The sequence below is a fragment of the Oryzias melastigma genome, linkage group LG6 (genome assembly GCF_002922805.2).
Source record: "Oryzias melastigma strain HK-1 linkage group LG6, ASM292280v2, whole genome shotgun sequence".
NCBI lineage: Eukaryota > Metazoa > Chordata > Actinopteri > Beloniformes > Adrianichthyidae > Oryzias > Oryzias melastigma.
Window position 1 is genome coordinate 13,515,655 of NC_050517.1, and position 18,755 is coordinate 13,534,409.

At 37.7% G+C, this 18,755-nt stretch overlaps 1 protein-coding gene across 1 annotated transcript in view; it reads left to right on the forward strand.

The window, feature by feature from the left end:
* Positions 1-18,755, forward strand: part of nell2a (neural EGFL like 2a) — a 126,821-nt gene that overhangs the window by 71,923 nt on the left and 36,143 nt on the right. Inside the window, exons 14-15 of the mRNA XM_024282195.2 lie at positions 8,079-8,201; positions 10,440-10,535. Coding sequence (XP_024137963.1) covers positions 8,079-8,201; positions 10,440-10,535 — 219 coding nt within the window. The remainder of the gene's footprint in view (positions 1-8,078; positions 8,202-10,439; positions 10,536-18,755) is intronic.

Genomic DNA, 18,755 nt, shown 5'->3' on the forward strand with positions numbered 1-18,755 from the left:
TAACCACTTCAACTCCTAGCCCAGATTTAAAAAATGCGACTAACATTAACAGAATCAAAGATGGGCGGGGCTTATATACCAGAGTTGCTGAGCATGATGATGCGGAACTTCTGGGACTAACACCATTTGACCAATCACAAAATTCAGCTGCAATACATTGTTTCAGCCTGTAGGGGGCAGCACACAGACAGTTTTTGGTTATATTTACAGGAATTAAACAAGTTTCTTTTAATTTGTCAAAAATGTTTCAGTGACCAACAGATATCACTTTTAAAGCTCCATTTATAGAGGTCAACACCTAAAAAAAGTTGATTTAGGGTTTGGTTACACTTTAACAAATGAATGCTTTGTCACATTAACCCATATGGAGCCCTAGATCAGTTGAAGCCAGTCAAGGGAAGCTTCCACAACCTAATCAGTACTTTTCACTGAAAAACAAAGCCATAAATTATCTTGCTGGCAGGAGCAGGAACATGGACACTCGCCACACAAGACATAGGTTTGATAAAGACGACCATTTAAGGTATTAAAGACCATGACGTGGTTTTTCTGTCCTACCAGACATTGGCCTGAAGCCACTCAAGACCCGCCTGGAGCATTTATATCTAGTTATATCGAGTTTTTTCCTCATCGACTAAAGCGCCAGATTTGAGAAAGAACGTCACAAAATTGCCACTAGAAAAACTGGTAGCTGTGACATGGAAGCTACTATGGCAAGCCGCAAGTTCCCTGCTCTGCTCTATCTGATGCATCCGTTTGTGGACGACTAGATTCATGTATGTCTATGATTTCCTCATTTAAAATTGCTTTAAAACTGTACAGCTGTATGGCTCCAATATTGCTCGCCATTTTGTCGCACTGCTAATGTTAGCTTGGGATTGTGAGAGACTGTAAGCTATTCAAGAGTATAAACAGATGGATGATGTGGAGTGGGAAAGGCTTACGTGTCCCGTCCCCAATCTTAAATGCTAATTTCTAATCGACTATTGCCGGTGTGCAGAAATTATGTCCTAGAAAATGACTTTTTTTTGGCTAAAATTACCACTGGGGACACTTTTACAATAAGTGCAAAGAAAATCTGAGCCGGACTTTAAACTTTGCAGGTTGGGTAAAATTTTTAGGATAAATTAGTAATTTTGAAGTAGTTTTGTTTGATCAGAATTGAATGATAATGACTAATTTACCAAAAAATCCTTTCAAAAGTCTTCATTTAATTATCTTTTCTTGGATTTATTATGTGGAAGATGAGCGTCAAAAGCTCACACTCAAAGATTTTAGTATAATATAAAAAAACATTATTTGTACTTTCCATAATTTTTGTGGCTTAAAAGTAACTATGACCTCACTTAATGCGACATGAGTTACTTCTGTTCCCTAATCGGCTGTAGCCCCAAAAATGAAATATTTGCCACACAGACACACCAAGTTGTTCTTTATAAAACTATTTCTATATCCCCATCAACATTTATTATTCTAAATACTGCAGATTAGTTAACTCAAGTCTATTTAACAAAATACAGGAACAAGATTGGACATTTCATCTTGAAGGGCAAATCAGAGTGATAGAATTAAAGAAAAGTGAACAGATGACCTACCATAACCAAGTGACCTGTCCAGGGTGTACCCCACAGCCCGCCCCCGCCGGCTCCAGGGAAAAGCCAGGCTCCGGGGAACCCCTTGACCCCAAACGCCATATGGCGAGTTAAGAAAATGGATGGATAAACAATTATTTAGATAATCACAGCAACAGAAACATGCTAACAAGTTAACTAAACTATTTCAATCACTAAATCCTTTGAATTCTTCATTGTCTGTGTCAATTTTGAACAGTTCAGTTTCTTCTTCTGTGTTGCTATCAGAAAAAAATAGTGATGCAAAAAACCTACAGTGCCCTCTAGGGGTTATTTGTGGGAAAATAATAAATGTTAGCCTATTTATAAAAACAAAAGAAGAAATCACATAAGTCGCACCTGAGTATATGCCACTCCCTGGAAAAGTAATGTGTCTGATACTCTGAAAAGAATCTTCTTTATCACTAATATTACTATCCTACTTAATTATTTTAACTATAAACCTTAAGATTAATACTTAAACTGCTGTAGATCAATATAAGGACATAATTCCAGCATCAATTTCACTTTCTTTATAATTTTCTTTTAAACTTTTGCCTTTTTTCATGTGAAATTTGCACAAAGTGCGAAACAGTACAACACACCTTGTTGTGGAACATTTCTATTAACATGAACCAGTATTTTGGTGAAGAAAAGGACCAAAGGTTTGATGCCAGATCATTTGAATGTTTTTGAAATGTATTTCAAGTCTTTTACATCTCCTCTCTGAAGAAACTTTGTTTATTGCCCTTGAAACAAAGTGGCTGCCGTTGGATGGTGGAGGAGTATCTGTGTTCGAGTGGAAAAGATTCGAGATCAGTTGTATTGAACGCTGCGCAGTATCCTGACTGGACGAGATTAAGACTCCTCCTGTCACGTCAAGCGATGCTTCACTGATTTGCTTTGTCCATTGTTCAAAGACAAAGATGGAGACATCAGACTGGGCTAGTTCCTCTTCCTTCGTCTACAGTCCCTGGAGGAATAAAGCCTCTTTAATCGAATTTTCTATGCTATGATTTACCAAATAATGCATCTATAAATTGTTGGCGTTTTAAAATATAAATGATGGACTATGGAAACCCCCAAAGCACTTAATAAAACAAAACTGTCTGCTTTGTTATGCACATTATTTGCCCTTTTTTATTTTCTTCTACCAGCTCGGTCAGACTAGAGGACAAAGCTATTTATCAGACGCTTGTTTTTTTTTTTATCATGAACATTGTGAGATCGTTGCCCTTTCAGGCTTGTTATTTTAGAATGAAATTCGAGGTAACATTGTTTGAAAGAAAGCAGCCTGACGTCTGACCTTGCTGGGGCGGGACGTGTTTTGGCTCGGGGTACAGTGAGACAAGTGCTGAGTGAAAGAGGAAGCTGTAGTGAGAGATCCCTGATGACAGCCTGTACATAATTGATTGTTTATCTGTCTGCAGCCTGAGCAGCAGTGTGCGAGGTAATACCGCCTTCACGCTAACACACACATTCTCGTGTGTTGGAGATTTAGTTGATGATTAAATTGGGTGTCTTTTCACTGTGTGTAACATTTAATAAGCCTAAATTCCCAAGAAACAGGCTTGAATCTGTGGTAGCTAACAGACATGCACACACAATCTCCTCTGACAGATATGACCTTGGAAAAAAACAGGGTAACAAGTCAGGGATAATCCCAGATGAAGTGTGCATTATCAGAAATTAATGCACACTGTGGAAGCCTGAACCGTTCCACGCATTAATTTCAGATAATGCACACTTCAAAGTGAATTATCCTGCTTATAGCATGGTCACTTAAAAAGAAGTAAATATTCAATCGATTTTTAGTACTTTATTCTTGTTATGTTTTCAGTTTAGATCGCTTTTTCACAAGACCATAACTATTTGATACGTGGTGTGGCACCAACCTCGACTTCAGCAGCAATGAAAAGAAGATATATATGCTGATCGTCACTAAAGGTTAAACAAAGTATCATTTCAGAAAGAAAGTTCATCTCTTACTGCTTGTTTTGGTCCAGATGATGAAATAAAAGTTTGTTTTAAAGAAGCCTGCACAGTGATATAGAGCATGTAAGATATGTGACCGGAACTTTTTTTAAGTGTGGCAGCCAATCAGAATCGAGTTTTTACAGAGACCATGGTATAATTTATAATAGAGATTTTCTTTATGCTAATTAATGCATAATAAATCATTATTTAACGAATAAATAACATGTTAACAGACAACTATGTTTTACTTTTTATTGCGAAGTGTATTGTTCAATGACCCACTCCAATGAACATCATGTTTTTGGTTGTATCTTTCTTATGACAAATGACATATATAAAAATTTCGTATTAAAATTGCATTTCTGAACATTGCTTTCTTCAAATCGGGATGAAGCAGGAGGAAAAAATACCCTTTGAAAATCCCTATTTTTTTGGTGACGCAAGTGAAATGGGCGAGCCAAAGTCTTTCATACCGATGCATCCACTTGCAGACGAATAGTTCCAATAATATCTTAATTTTCCTCATCTGAGCTCCCATCTGGTTTAAAACTGTACGGCTTGATAGCTCCGACGTTGCTCCTCATTTTTGTTACATCGCTAATGTTAGCTTAGGGTTGTAAGCTAACGGGAAAAAGTGTAAATATAGAGATGATAGGATATCAGTGGAGGCTTACTTCCTTGCTAACAGTTTTGCACTCAACTCAGAGGCGAATTACTGATGAACTCCAGCCGCTCTGCAGAAAATATGTCCTAGAAAACAACAGATTTTTTTTTGATTTTGGCGAAAAACAAGACAGGGATAATCCTCGATGAAGTTTGCATTATCAGAAATCAATGCATGTCGTAGAAGCCTGTCCATTGTTGGAGTTTCTCTGTTTGAACCGTCCAATGCCATGAAGTGCGTTAATATATGATAATGCACACTTCAAAGCACATTATCCTACCTTTATCATGGTCACTTATAAAAGAGGTGAATTACTGATGAACTCCTCCCACTCTGCAGAATCTATGTCCTAGAAAACAATTATTTTTTGGGAAAAAAACTGCAAAATTGTAATTAAAAGACCACTGGGAACCTTTTTACCATTGATCAAAATATGATTGGAGTGGGACTTTAATACTTTAGTTAGCAATTGCTTAGGGTTTTGGATGCATAAACAACATATTAGTTGATATATATGTCTATAGTAATCATTTTACCGCTTTAACTTTCTTTCACATTATTTCATTGTTTTTACATGACCATGACTGGACTTCAGTTACTGCTTTGCCTATATGTTAGTCTGCAGCAGGAAGGGCAGAGTAGTAGGCGCTCCTAAACGCCCTTCCATCCGTCTCCCACACACCTGCACACATACATCACACCCTTCATGGAGGAGCTCATCACAATGTCACTTTCAATTTGGTTGAGCCCACGGTCTGTTCAGGAGATATAATGGATTGGATGATGGCGAAGGAAATGGATGATGTGGCTCAGGTCTCCCTCAACAAGCATTGCCGTTTTTGATCCTGTCAATCTTCAGGTGCCATCTTTCAATCTTCACATTTCAGTTTCATTCACCGCTGCATGCATTTTAAAGTGCCCCAAGTTGAGGGAGGGATGGGGGGAAGGGGGCTCAAGTGGGTGCTACAACACATAACAATGCTTTTTTTCCAGAGGGCTGGACTGGAACTTGTGAGTGCTTTTCTCTTTTTGAGGAAAAACATACAAAATGACAAAATGGATTTCTGGTCTTCCCAGTTGAGACAAATGGAACTAAAGAATTCATCTCAACCGTTCCAAAGAGTTTATAGAGTTTACCTCACATCAAACATTTCCAATATGACTAAAGCTGCATTTTTTGCTTATTTTTAAAGTTGTTTGCACAGATACTAAATTACGACATTAATTGAAATTCAGGAAATTATTTGTTTTTAAAGACTCACTCCATTGAAAATGCTGTTTTTAGCATGTTCCTGTGGCATTTCTCTCACGATGGAAACCATTTATAAAGAAATTAAAGCTTAAAATTGTTTTTTGGGGTATTTATTCAGATAACTGTGAATCAAGAGCAAACAAAAAAATGCAGTTTGAAAAAGAGTTTTTGTGACATAGAAATACTCAATTCTGATGCATCCACTTGTAGACAAATACATCCATGTATGTTTTCCCCATCTGAGCTGGGATCTGGATCAGAATTGTACGGCTGGATAGCTCCGATATTGCTCACAATTTTTGTTGCACCGATATTGTTAGTCCTTAGAGGCTGTAAGTTAGTGGGAGAGCATTTAAACCAGGAGTGGTTATCTTTTTTACTCATGGGCCACAAAAAAATTCTTAAATTTGACAAAAGGGCTGGACCAGGAGCAGATTTGTGGCGTGTTTTGATAATTCACCACATAAAAGAAAGAAATAGCGTGGAATCTTCATAAAAATCTTGATTGAAAATGACTTTATAATTCAACAAAATTGGTTTTGTACTTAAAAAGTGTGGTTTTTGCTATCATTTTAGTTCAATTTTCATCAATGGGATTGATGTGCTTCAGGAAAAAAAACAAACTCAGGGAATTGTTGCGTTGATGTGGTGTTGGAATAATCGGGAAAATGTCCGTCCGACTTGGAAATAACAAATTAATATTGGGAAAAAAAAGCAAGTCTTTGAACATTACATGAATGCGCCTGAACAAAGTTCAGTTTTCTTGTAGTGCGCCATCTGTGGGGAGACACTTGAATTACAGGCAAAATAAAACAATGCGGGTGATCAAAATAATTTATTCCATTTTGGCCGTCCATATTAAATAGTTTAATGGGCTGCAAATGAGCCGTAGTTTGCCCACACCCGGTCTAAACAGATAGTTCTCAGTTATGGGTTAAGAAGAGGCGATGTTGTTTCACCCCAACAGTTCTGCCCAGAACTCAGAGGCAAATTTCTAACAGGGTTGGGTTGATAAAATCGATTAATCGAATAGATCTAAGCTTACTAGATCAATAATGGATCCATAAAAGAAGAGATCGCTAAAGTCTGCTAGCTTGAAGCTAACATATAATCGGATTTCCCATAGGGGAGCTAATGGTCGACCTAAACATACATCGCTGACTAAATCAACTTCTTTATATAAGAAAATACATGAATCTTCCAAACTCTTTAAAGGAAATATTTTTCTAAAGTAACCATTTGTGGTCTAAAACGCCACTCTTTGCTCATTCATTCTTCTTCTTCTGAAATAAGTTTCAATGCTATAGCTCGATCGCCACCTAGTGGCCAAATGAAACGCCCTCCAAGAGAAACAGAACAATTGTTGGAGGTTCTCTGTTTGACAATCCATGTAACATCGTATGTCATTAACAGAGTAAAATAAAGATGATCCACAGATAATTGAAATGGGACTTTTAAGAGATTTATTTTTTTATTTTACAAAGTTAATGCCTCTTTGTAATTTTTTTCTTAATTTTATTTAAGGTGTGGGAACTTTAACACGTTATGCTTTGCAAAAAATAAGAAAAAAAATATTTTAGAATGATAAGGTAAAGTTAAGTTTGTCCTTTTTGTTCTGTTTTATGTAAAAGGAAAAAATAATCTGTTGCTAGACTGAAACGGCGATGCAGCATTTGTATTCAGTGTTGAGTTACTGAACTGTGATATAGGCTATAAAGTCAAGATCAGCCATCTTTATGCAGGAACACTGCAGAATTTCTGCACAATTAGGCATGAACTGTTGCCCAAATTGTTCATTCACTGCTGCACTAAACAGCAGGAGATTCTCTGGTGTGAAATACGCTCTCACATCTGGATATATACTGCCGGATGTGGGGCATGATGGGAAAAGGCTCGGTGTGTAAATGGCAGCCATTTAGCATGCATGAAGCTTGTTTTTGTGATGGGTTCTCTCAGTTTGCTGCCATTTTCATTCAGTTCTTGCATCATTCATGGATATGATGAGACTTTATTTATGTATTTTTGTATTTTCATACAACAGAGCAGAGATTTTCTCTTTTGTTTATATTGCTGTCATTAAGCCAAATTTGTCTGCTGCCTAACTAGCCCTGATTGAGGAGATAAAAGGGACAATTTTGTTTGCGTGAAACCAGAACATTATCTGTGGGTACTTCACTTAGCAATTTAACAGACATTTCAGTCAATGCGACACGTGCAATCACCTTGTTATTGGGTTGGTAGAGTTCACGGATTGTGTTGACGGTGCTCCGCACAAGCCCAAGAAATTACAACAGAGGCAGGCGTAATTCCAGATGCAGAAATGACTCATCCTCACTGATTCTTTTACTCACAGCTGCCTGATTGTCGAGTAATTTCTTCCTAATGGGTAATAAAATAAGTTGCTAGCTGATTTAATTTTCATTCCCTAAATACACAATGAGGAGTTGTGTACCTAATTGCGGTTGCTGATGTGGGGAGGAAGCTTGAAGTGTAACTAAAGCGTCTTCTTACACTTTTAACATACATTTGCTGTTTCTTCTACTGCTAAGAGACTGTTTTGTTTGTTCGTTTTCAGAGCACGACGAGTGCCTCAGTGGACTCCACAACTGCGACGAGAATGCTTTGTGCTTCAACATGGTCGGAGGCCACAGCTGCTCGTGCAAGCCGGGCTACACGGGCAATGGGACGGTCTGCAAAGGTAGAATAAAATCCCCATTTCCAAACGCCCAGATGTTTCTGTCCAGCTCGTGTTCACGCTGTAATCCTAAATCTCTGTGGCTGTACGGCCTTCGCTGGAAAAAGCTTTTCCTGACCCAGATTAAATGAGTGCCTCCTTTAGTTTGCAGTGTTGTTTGTAATCAGTGGCCTTACCAGGAAATTGATCTGACCTGAGCTGGTGAATCGATTTCTTTATTAAAAATCTATTGGAAAGGAAACACAGCGGATTTCTTGCAGTAATTAAGGGTGTTTTGTTCTTGGTTAGGAGCTCTAAATGTCTTATAAGTAAATCATTTTACCAGTTGTTCATACTTTACAAATTTTTAGATGGTTAAAAAACCTGTTGAACAGATATTTTCAGCTATATTGCTTGTTATTTGTATTCAGTTTTAATTGTAGTTTTTAATTGATTATATCACATTTAATTTCATTTTATTTCTGTATTTTGATTTTACTTCATTTTATTTGATATTTTTTATCTTTATAATATTATTATAATAATTTAACTGCTACATATGAATGGCATCACTGTTTCAGCTTGAGTGAATGTCATTCCATCAGCTTTTTGACACCTAATGTTAATATAAGTTTTAGAGTTTGACAAAAATAAATTATGTATATATATATTGTTTCTTTAACTCGATTTGATATTTTTTGCAGTATTTTTAAGCAACACAGCCATAAAGAGGAAGCTAAATGGATAGTGTTGTTTTTTTTTCTTCCTCCCTGTTTTGAGTTTTATGACCCAGTATTATGACCACAAAACAAAAATATTACAAGATTAAAGCTCAAATATTTTTAACGTTTAATCTATTAAATGGATGAGTTTTTTTCTCTGAAATTTACAATATTTAAAGCAATACATTTACGACTTTAAAACACTTAAATTCATGAGGAAAAAAGTAACAAATTTACTAGAAAAAGTAACAAATTTTAAGGAAATAACTTGTGCATTTATAAGATTGTAAGTCGTAAATTTATAAGATTGAAAGTCATAAATTTACAATTTTTTTTCATAAATGTATTACTTTAAATCTCGAAAATTTACTTTTTTTCTCTTGTGATTTTACAAGTTTAAATCTCGTAAATTTATTACTTATTTCTAGAAGATTTATGACCTTGTTTTCTGAAATGTACAAGTTTTAAAATCATTGATTTACGACTTTAAAACTAACATAAATTTGCGAGGAAAAAAAACTCATAAACTTAGCCTATGCCTATAAAGGCATCAATATACAACTTTATTCTCGAATTTAACAGTTATGACTTTTGTCTTGTAAATTTAAGAAAATTTGAAGTTATGATTTAATTTTTTTTGGTTTGTTAATTGGCCCTAATACTTAATCATCTTTGAATTTAATGGAATTGTTACCTTAGTGGAGCGTTTGTTTTCATATCTCTGTTTATCCTATCTATCATCATTTGCAGGTGCTCTCTGTCTAATGTTCTGTTCTGATTGGCTGCAGGAAAGTTTGAAGGGAGTGTTCCTGCCTATATTAGGAAGTTTTGAAAATGACCTCAGGAGGTCTTCCCTTGGTTCTTGTGCAAAAATTAAAAGGCAGCTTTTGGAAGTTGTTTTCGTTGGTTTGCTTGATTTCTAGTCTGATTGGTGTCAGAAGTGGGATATGACAAACATGTTTGAGTTTGTGTCAGATAGTCTGGCTCCATGAGACGAAGGAGACATGGAAGAGACCTTTCCTCATTCCATGTGACAGATTAAAGGAATTTGCCCAAAAACAGCATTTGGAAGTTGTCTGTGTTTTTCTGGTTTCCCTGATTTCTGTTTTCACCTGCATGGTCCACTTATAACAGCAACCACAATAAAAGCTTGTTTTGACCAAAAGAAAACATAATTTCTTTGTTTGCTTACAGTTTGCTTTTTTAATATGATTTTGCTCTTAATGATAAATAAACTACCTTATCATTAGCATATACACTATATTACATTATATTAATTTTATTCTTTCATCTTCAAAGACTTATGTGTGTTTTGGGGGAACGTTAACAAACAGGCTCCACTTGGATAATGAACACTTAGGAATTAACCTTGCTGAGAAGCATTAATCACGTCAAATAATATTGTTCAAGCCTGTAATGAATCACATAACCAAATTAGCTCTTATTCTGTATGCACATACTTATGCTGTTGCTGGTCTAATTGCATAGTTAACGCTCATTAATCTTAGTGACTAATGGCTCTTTTCTGGTGTATCTCCAGCTATGTGCGACGGACTGTGCCAAAACGGGGGAACCTGTGTTTCACCTAACAAGTGTGTTTGCCAGCAAGGATTTACCGGGAGTCGATGTGAAACAGGTGAGATTTAATGGGATTTTCAGACCCAGTTAGGTTCTTCCTTAAAATACATAAAAGGAAAAGAAATGGTTCTCCAAAACTCCATATAAAATAGATATGAGCAACCCCAAGCCTCAAGGGTCACTGTGTCTGCATGATTTCCAGATATCCAAACCCTATTAATGACTAATTATCTGGTTCAGGTGTATCCAGCTAATTAGAACGTGCTATAGCAGGGTATATTGCAAAACATGCAAGAATGTGGCCCTCGAGGGTTGGAGTTGCCTATCCCTGCAGTAGAGTGTAAAAATGTCACACTTTTTTGATACTGGCAGGATGCGAGTGACAAGTCGTAGTGAACACTTATACAAAACAAGGGTCATTAGGGTGACACACGTGAGACACTGGCGTGTCGTCCAGATGTGTCATACTCCCCAAGTCCTGCGGAAGACGCCATTTAGAGCTATTCGTTTGCTGAGTTCATGGTCCTTGAAGAACTATTGCAATGCAGCCTGATTTAGACAATCAGAACATAGTTTATGTGTGTGGGTGTCCTACATACACTAACGCACCCCATACGTGGGGTATTCACCAGTGGTCAGTAAGGAATCAGTACTTGCACCAACTAGAGTGAGGTGTAAAGGCGCCGTACGGCACCTTCGCCCGTATGTCATAAGTCCATCCAATTGAGTTAACCTTACGAATTCTTCATAATACACTCATCACACACACAACATCCATTTCATTTTCATGACATCTCGTAAAGGAAGCCTTAAGGGAACTTCAAGACACATCTCATCCATTGAGATCCTCTCTATGATCCTCTACAGACCTGGACAACCCAAAAACTGCATGGGATTTAACCTGTTCGGATGCTTGTTACTAAGGATTAGGACACCTATTTGAGGAAAAAGGTCATTGTGGGCCTGATCTGTTTGAGCAACACCTTTCAGTGTTTGGAGCTACAGAGGAAAACCTTTCTAGAGACAAGTGGCCAGTTAATAGAAAGTTTGAATGCGCTTAAATCAATCCCTCCGCATTCTCATTGGCTCTTGTATTGATTGAAGACCTTTTCTCCCATGTGGCATCCTTTTTGCTGCTCGTGTTAAAGCAAATGAATTTCCCTGTAAAGCTGCTTAGAGATGCTGAGGGACTAGAGGACGTGTGCATTTTCATGCTGGTGTGTGTCTGTAAGCTAAAGGTTTTGGAGCAGAGACGATTCTGAGGGCCTCTGTTCTTATTGAAGCCGCATCCCAGGCAAGCCAACATTTCATTACCATCCTATAGTGTTTAAGATCAATGCTTTTCCCCTCTGTGTATCCCTCTCTGTTGTGTTTGTTTTCATCTCTTGGGATTACTCTGCACCATAGCAAAGAGTGGAAGAGAAGTCGATGTTTTCAAGTTAAGTTTTTCTTTATTTGACTGTTTTTTATTGCACTTTTAGAAGTGAAAAAAATGCAAATATTATCCTCATGCTTTGTTTTTGTCCATAACATGAGTTTCCGTTAAAGCTTTAAGAGTCAAAGTTGGTTTTTATCTAAAAATAATTTTAAAACATATATTTCCTTATTTTAATATGGTGATTATCTAAACATGGGAGGGACAAAAATGTGTACATGTAACAAGAATTTAGAACAAACACTAAAATACTTGACACCTTCTATATAAAATGTGTTGTGCATATAGAAAAAGGCCCTATTCTTAATTTCGCCCATCATGATCCATCCTTCTTTGACCCACATATGTCATGGATGCTTGCAAGCTTGAAATCAATAATTAAGCAATTTAAAACTGTGCAAAGAGAGTAATTTCCAAACCCTCTTTGAAGTGTTCAGAGGATCGACTGGAGAGTTCTTCAGACACGTTTGAGGAGTGGAACACCTTTTTTATTTAGCTACTCGATTTTAAGCAACTATAACATGTTGAAGTATCCATTTTATTTAAATAAATGATGTAGAAATAAAACATTCAGTCAGTTTTAATGTGAAATATTAACCATCAAGAACCAAGCAATCGCATTACAAAGTATATGCTGGAGATCCAGCTGTGCGAGGCTTTTCTGTTCGTCACATAAACCAAACGTTCCCGTCAGGAAGCCTGTCGTGTTTTTTCACTGTGGATTAAGTAGCGAATGGGATTTTCTACTCATGGACAATTCTGTTTGATGAATTGTTCGTTCACATGTAAGAATAGATCCAGACACAAAAGGGAGTTCATTTGGGAGATCTCAGTGGTAGACATCTACCTTGTTTTCTGCCCTATAGGGCGCATAAGATTCGAAAACGGATTGTCAATGACCGGCCTTTTTTTTAGCTTATGTAATAAATAAGATGCACCAAACTATAAGGCTCATTAAGCGAAACAAAAGAGTCAGAGATAAGTATGTCCATCAGACTCTAACTGCTTTTACTGTAGCTTTGGAACTTGTAATACACCAGATGTTGGCCACATTAGCATACGCATAATACCTATGTACATAAGAAAAAAGACTGATACAACTAAAGCAAATGTTACTGTGTGCTACACTTTTGCCATGTTAGTTGTGTTAGCTTAATAGCAATACCTTTAACTCCCAACATTGTTTGCAACACATAAAAAACAGACTGATACAGCTGAATCAAAGGTTATTGTGACTATGCTAATACCCAACCTTGTTAGTAAGATAAAAAAACATAATTTGGTACTGCTGCACATTAACCTTGTTAGAATATTCTCATTGTCGCCCCACCTTGTTAGTAACTCGTGATAAAAAACATTTTGACAGAGCGCCATGTACCTCTCAAAATCACTTCCTTATCAATAAACACATCCAGGATTAACCCATGTAAGGCTATCCAGATTACAAGATGACGTTTTTGAAAAAAATGAAGGCCATTGTGTTCACTTTTACCGTCTATTTAAAGGTTTATGCTGCTTGGGGCGTCAATCTCTTTCAAAACAAAAAAGTCACGTAATAAAACTTTAATATTTCATGAAAATGTAATTATTTTGATCAAAATGTAATTTATTCTGTCTGCAGGACTCTTAAAAATAACCAGATAAAATGTTTTCTGAGTGAAATAGTATTTTTTAAATGTTTTAAAGCATCTTTTTGAAGTCAGGTCTCATGGTCTGAGTCTGCCCAGTGACAACTGCTGTCCCAGTGTTGTTGTTTTCTTCCTTTCTAAGTCCTACACCACCATCAGGTCCCTGTCCTGCAAGGTTAAGGCCTGTGGCTGTCTTCAGAGACATCAGTCATTCGCTCGAAAAGGAGGGGTCACTCTCCCCATCACGGCCTGACAGGCACTTCCACTGAGGGAAATGTCTTCTGCAGAGGCTCACAAAAAATGAACGGTGGCTAATGTAGTGCTGGATATGCTGCGCTGGTTCTGGGAGTGAGGAGGGGGATGGATGGGGGTGGCAGCAGTTGGAGGGAAGATGGAGATGTACGGAAGGGTGACAGATGCAAAACTCAAGTAAAGAGGAGTACAGAGAGGTTGTGGAAAGAAGGAAACTGACAGATTCAGGGCTGGAATAGGAGGTACAAGAGGAGAGGCTGGTGGCTAGAAGGTTAGCGAGCTTTTTTTTCTAGCATTTGGATATGAAATGAAGCCGGTGGAGTCGTGTCTGCCAAAGCAGGAGAAGCAGAGCTGCGAGGATGAACATGAAAAAGCTTTCACTAAATTTGGGCTCCCCACCCGCAGAACCCTGTGAGCTTTTAGAAGTGTCCCCGGAGACTCCCATCACTTCTGCCGCTGCAGCGTCAGACTGACCTGTCATCAGGCACCAAGCAGTAGCGCTTCAAGGCAGAGCAGAAGCGTCAGCTTGCCTCCTCATTTCAAAGCCCTGTCCATTAGCACGTGTGTTAAAACACGGTGTGTTTGCGTAGAGACAAATCTGTGAAAATACACAAGTTGGATCAGATTTTTTTTTTTTTTTGTAGTTCGTTTGGTGACAGTCAGTGCGTCCGCTTCCCGAGTTGTCATCACCATTCGGAGGGAATGGATAGGGGGGACAGGGGACGCGGGGTGCTGACAGACAGACGGCAGCCACCGGAGAACTTTGACACATGGTGAATTATTCAGGATGCAGCTGCTGCCGGGCAAAAACACTTCAGACGCGGGGATAAACGCGCACAGGGGCAGAACATGTATGTTTGCCCCGAACATGCCACACAGTCACCGCGGACCAGCACTTTAATTTGTGCTTCAATAAGTGATGAGCAGAAGTGTAAATATTAGATCTATGTTTCAGAAGAAGACAATCATTTATTTAAACAAAGAGGTGTAGATGAATCGGCTTATGTTCTTTAGAGTTTCACCTTGTGTGGTCATTTAATAGTGGTTTTAACATCAATCACACCAAGCTAACATTATTAATAATATTTTTGGTTCTATATATCTAATAGGGCTACCACAGACAATTATTTTGATAGTCGTCTAATCGCCGATTATTTTTCCATTAGTCGACTAATCTGTGTATAACACACATCTTGTGACTTTGTGCTAATGTTAGCTTAGCTAATGATCAGTCTTTTATTTTAGTTTCTAATTTCAATCTTTGTTGGCGTGTTGACCTGGAATAGCACTACTGGACATGTGTGTCAAAGACAATGGCAGACATTGGAAAGCGCGCACACTAGTTTTGAGGTTTAAAAAACAAACAAAAGGACTAATTCACAATTAACCCTTTAACATCTGAAGTGTCACCGGTGACGCCTAAACACAAAATTTTAACACTCCAGCTGATTTACTGTAGCTTTTTAAGCCTTAACACGATCAACGATATCCTTCAGAATCTGCTGGAATTGCGTTTATTGCGTTAACAATTAAAAAAATACATGAAATCAAACAACATAAAGACTGGAGCTCCTGTGTTAAAGGGATCAATGGTCGACTATTTTAATAGTCTCCATAGTGTCGGGACTAATCGTGGCAGCCCTAATAGCCAATTTTCTCTAAATTCCAGCATCACTGGTATTGGGTTCTAAAATTTGACCAAGGAGCGAAAACAGGAGTTTCTTTGTAACTCACCTCATTACTCCGGGCTCCCACGGCCAGCGTTATGGCTCTGATGTGACCTCTACAATATTTACATAACTTCAAAAGTTTGTGAGGAAACTCCACTGCGTGTGACCTCTGTTATCTGGCCTCTCCTGGGCTTTTGTTGGATTCAAATTTTCTCCGGTCTCCGGAGCTGAGTCGGAGCACTTTTTGTGAAGTCGGAGCTATTAACGACCTAAACCGTAATAAATGGCGGGTTATCGCGTGAACCTACGTGAGTTCAGAGTTTCGCGGCTGCAGCCATCCCGTAAAAATTGTGGAAATTGTTGCAGATCCTTTAGATTTAAAAGTTTCACATAAGTCAGTCCGTCTAGAATTTCATAATGTGTATGATCGCAACTATTAGTGGAAATTCATTGATTTGTTCACAATCCTACAGCGTTACATTTTCATGCATTTTTGACCAATTTACCGCAACTACAGTCATGGTTGATGATGCAGCTTCGCGCCATGCTCTATTTTGGAGTTTTTGTTTCAGAACGGCTTTTGTTTTCATTTTAGTGCCAATTGCACCAATGGGTCGGTGTTCTGTAAGGAAAAAAACGCCAACAATTTAGTGTTCAGGTGGTGTTGAAATGATCAGAAACATGACTCAGAAAACACACAAACTCACGAATGTGAGAAAAACAAACTTTCTGCACCTAAACAAAGACCAACATTTTTGTAGTGCATCATCTATGGGTAGATACCCGAATTACAGGGAAAATAAAACATTATTAAGGATCATCAATACAATTTATGTCAGTTTAGTGGGCTACAATAAATGGTTAAACAGGCTTTAGGTTTTGTTGATGACTCACAAACTATTTTACCTCTAAAAATCTCCGTGGAGAGGTGCCAGGTAATTCACAAACCAAATTTGTGACCAAAAATCAGTCTGATTTGTGTACATATGTGGTTTTTTGCAACCGTCTTTTTAGTCTGAACGGGTTTTTATCCAAAACACCAAGAAGTAATGTCATCCCTATATACTTCTGGGAACTATATTTGTCTATATGTCCAAAATATAATAAATTCCTGAACTTTTATTTAGTTAAAACTAAGACTAAAAGCATTCTTCGTGGATTATTGTGTTGAAGAATCTGTGTCGACGTTTAAGTTCCCTCTAGCAAAAATTGAATTCAAGCATCTCACTCCTCCATATAAAAAAAAAAAACGTTTCAATCTTTTAGCAGCAGAAACTAAGAAAAAAACATATAGGAGAATCTTATTTTCCTTCTATTTATAATAAATGACGGAGTCTGCCTCCATACCTCCTGCTTTCTCCCTCCTCAACATAAAGTTAGTGAAGCACTGGAGCGTTTCATGAGTAACTTTTGGGTGCAATGCTACGCCCTTGTTGTGGGCCGCAGTGCTGTGGACCGCTGACTCTGTATAACATTTTCACAGACTGTGCACACGCTGCAAAGGCACTCATGCACCGTCACTATCTCCTTCCTTTTCACTGTTGCATAGCAACCGCCATTACTTTGCCTCTTTGTTTAATTTCTTTATTCTACTTTCAAACCGTTCCATATTATATAATTAATTTCAAGCATCTTTCAGGCTGACGTTCATCACAAATGAATTATAATTTACCAGAAAAATGTGAATCAAATATATTTGATAACAGAAATGGGTGATGATGACTTGGTTTATTATAATGCGTTTATAATCATATGTTAGACTGACAATAACTGCTTTCAAAAGCTGTTTTTTTTTTCATTCAATCATACATTATCCCCCTCTAGGATTGTGTGAGGGGGGTTGGGATGCATCAGCAGATTAATCACTTCTCGGGTTTTCTGAACTCGACAGAAATTAAAATAAAAAAATGAATAACTGGTCAAGAATCCTTTATGTGTGACGCTGTAAAATACATTTAATCATTAAACTCATTTAAGTCCCTCTCCGATCATCTTTTGATCTATCTTCAAGGTATTAACTATGATTTTTCTCTTTTCAGCCTGAATAAAAAAAAAAAAAAAACTTAAGTTATTTTTCAGGACATAGTTTCTGCAGTAGTTCATTAGAAGTTCGCCTCTATATTCTGAGCAGGACTGCTGGGACGGAGCAACCCCGCCCCCTTTTCCCTATGAAGAGAAAATAGACTCACCTAGATTTGTGTGTGTGTAATTGTTGATTTGTGCGTAGCTTTGGATTAGTGTGTGCGTAATTCTTGATTTGTAACTCATACAATATATTTTGTGAATAAGTACAAACATTTTGAAATAAAAAAAATAGAATTTACACCTGCACAACTTAAAATGACAACAGCTTGAAACTAACTACACCCACAAATCTACGGTGGTCGACAAGGCTCACATAAATGCAAAAGACACAACACTACGACGTAAGCTGAAGCATGACGTTTTATTGTTCAGCGCTCTGTAGCATTTTGGCTGCATTGGAGCGCTTTATAAATAAATGCATCAAAAGATATATATAGATTTGATTTGATGATGACGAAAGCAGACAACACAACGACAAAAGCTGAAGCACGACGACAAGAGCCATAACATGCAACAAAAGCCAGAAATAGGTGACAAAAGCTAAAACACAATGACCAAAGCCACAACACGACAAAAGCAGAAGTATGACGACAAAAACTGAAGCAAGACAACAAAAGCCAAAACACAACGACAAAAGCCACAACACGCAAATCTGAAGCACAACAACAAAAGCTAAAACACAACGACAAAAGCCACAACATGACAAAAGCTAAAGCATGACAACAAAAGCCAAAACATGACAACAAAAGCCACAACACGACAAAAGCAGAAGAACAACGACAAAATAGCAAAGCACGACGACAAAAGCCAAAACACAACGTCAACAGCCATATCATGATGACAAATGCCAAAACACGATGACAAAGGCCACAACATGACAAAAGCTGAAGCATGACGACAAAAGCCACAACACAACAAAAGCAGAAGCACGACGACAAAATTGCGAAGCATGACTACAAAAGCCAAAGCACAACGACAAAAGCCACTACACGACAAAAGCTGAAGCAAGATGACAAAAGCCAAAACACGACGACAAATCCACAACACAACCAAAGCAGAAGCACGACGACAAAATAGCGAGCCATGGTGACAAAAGCCAAAGCACGACAACAAAAGCCACAACAAGACGACAAAAGCTGAAGCACGACAACAAAAGCCGAAGCACGAATACAAAAGCCACAATACAACAACAAAAGCCACAACACGAC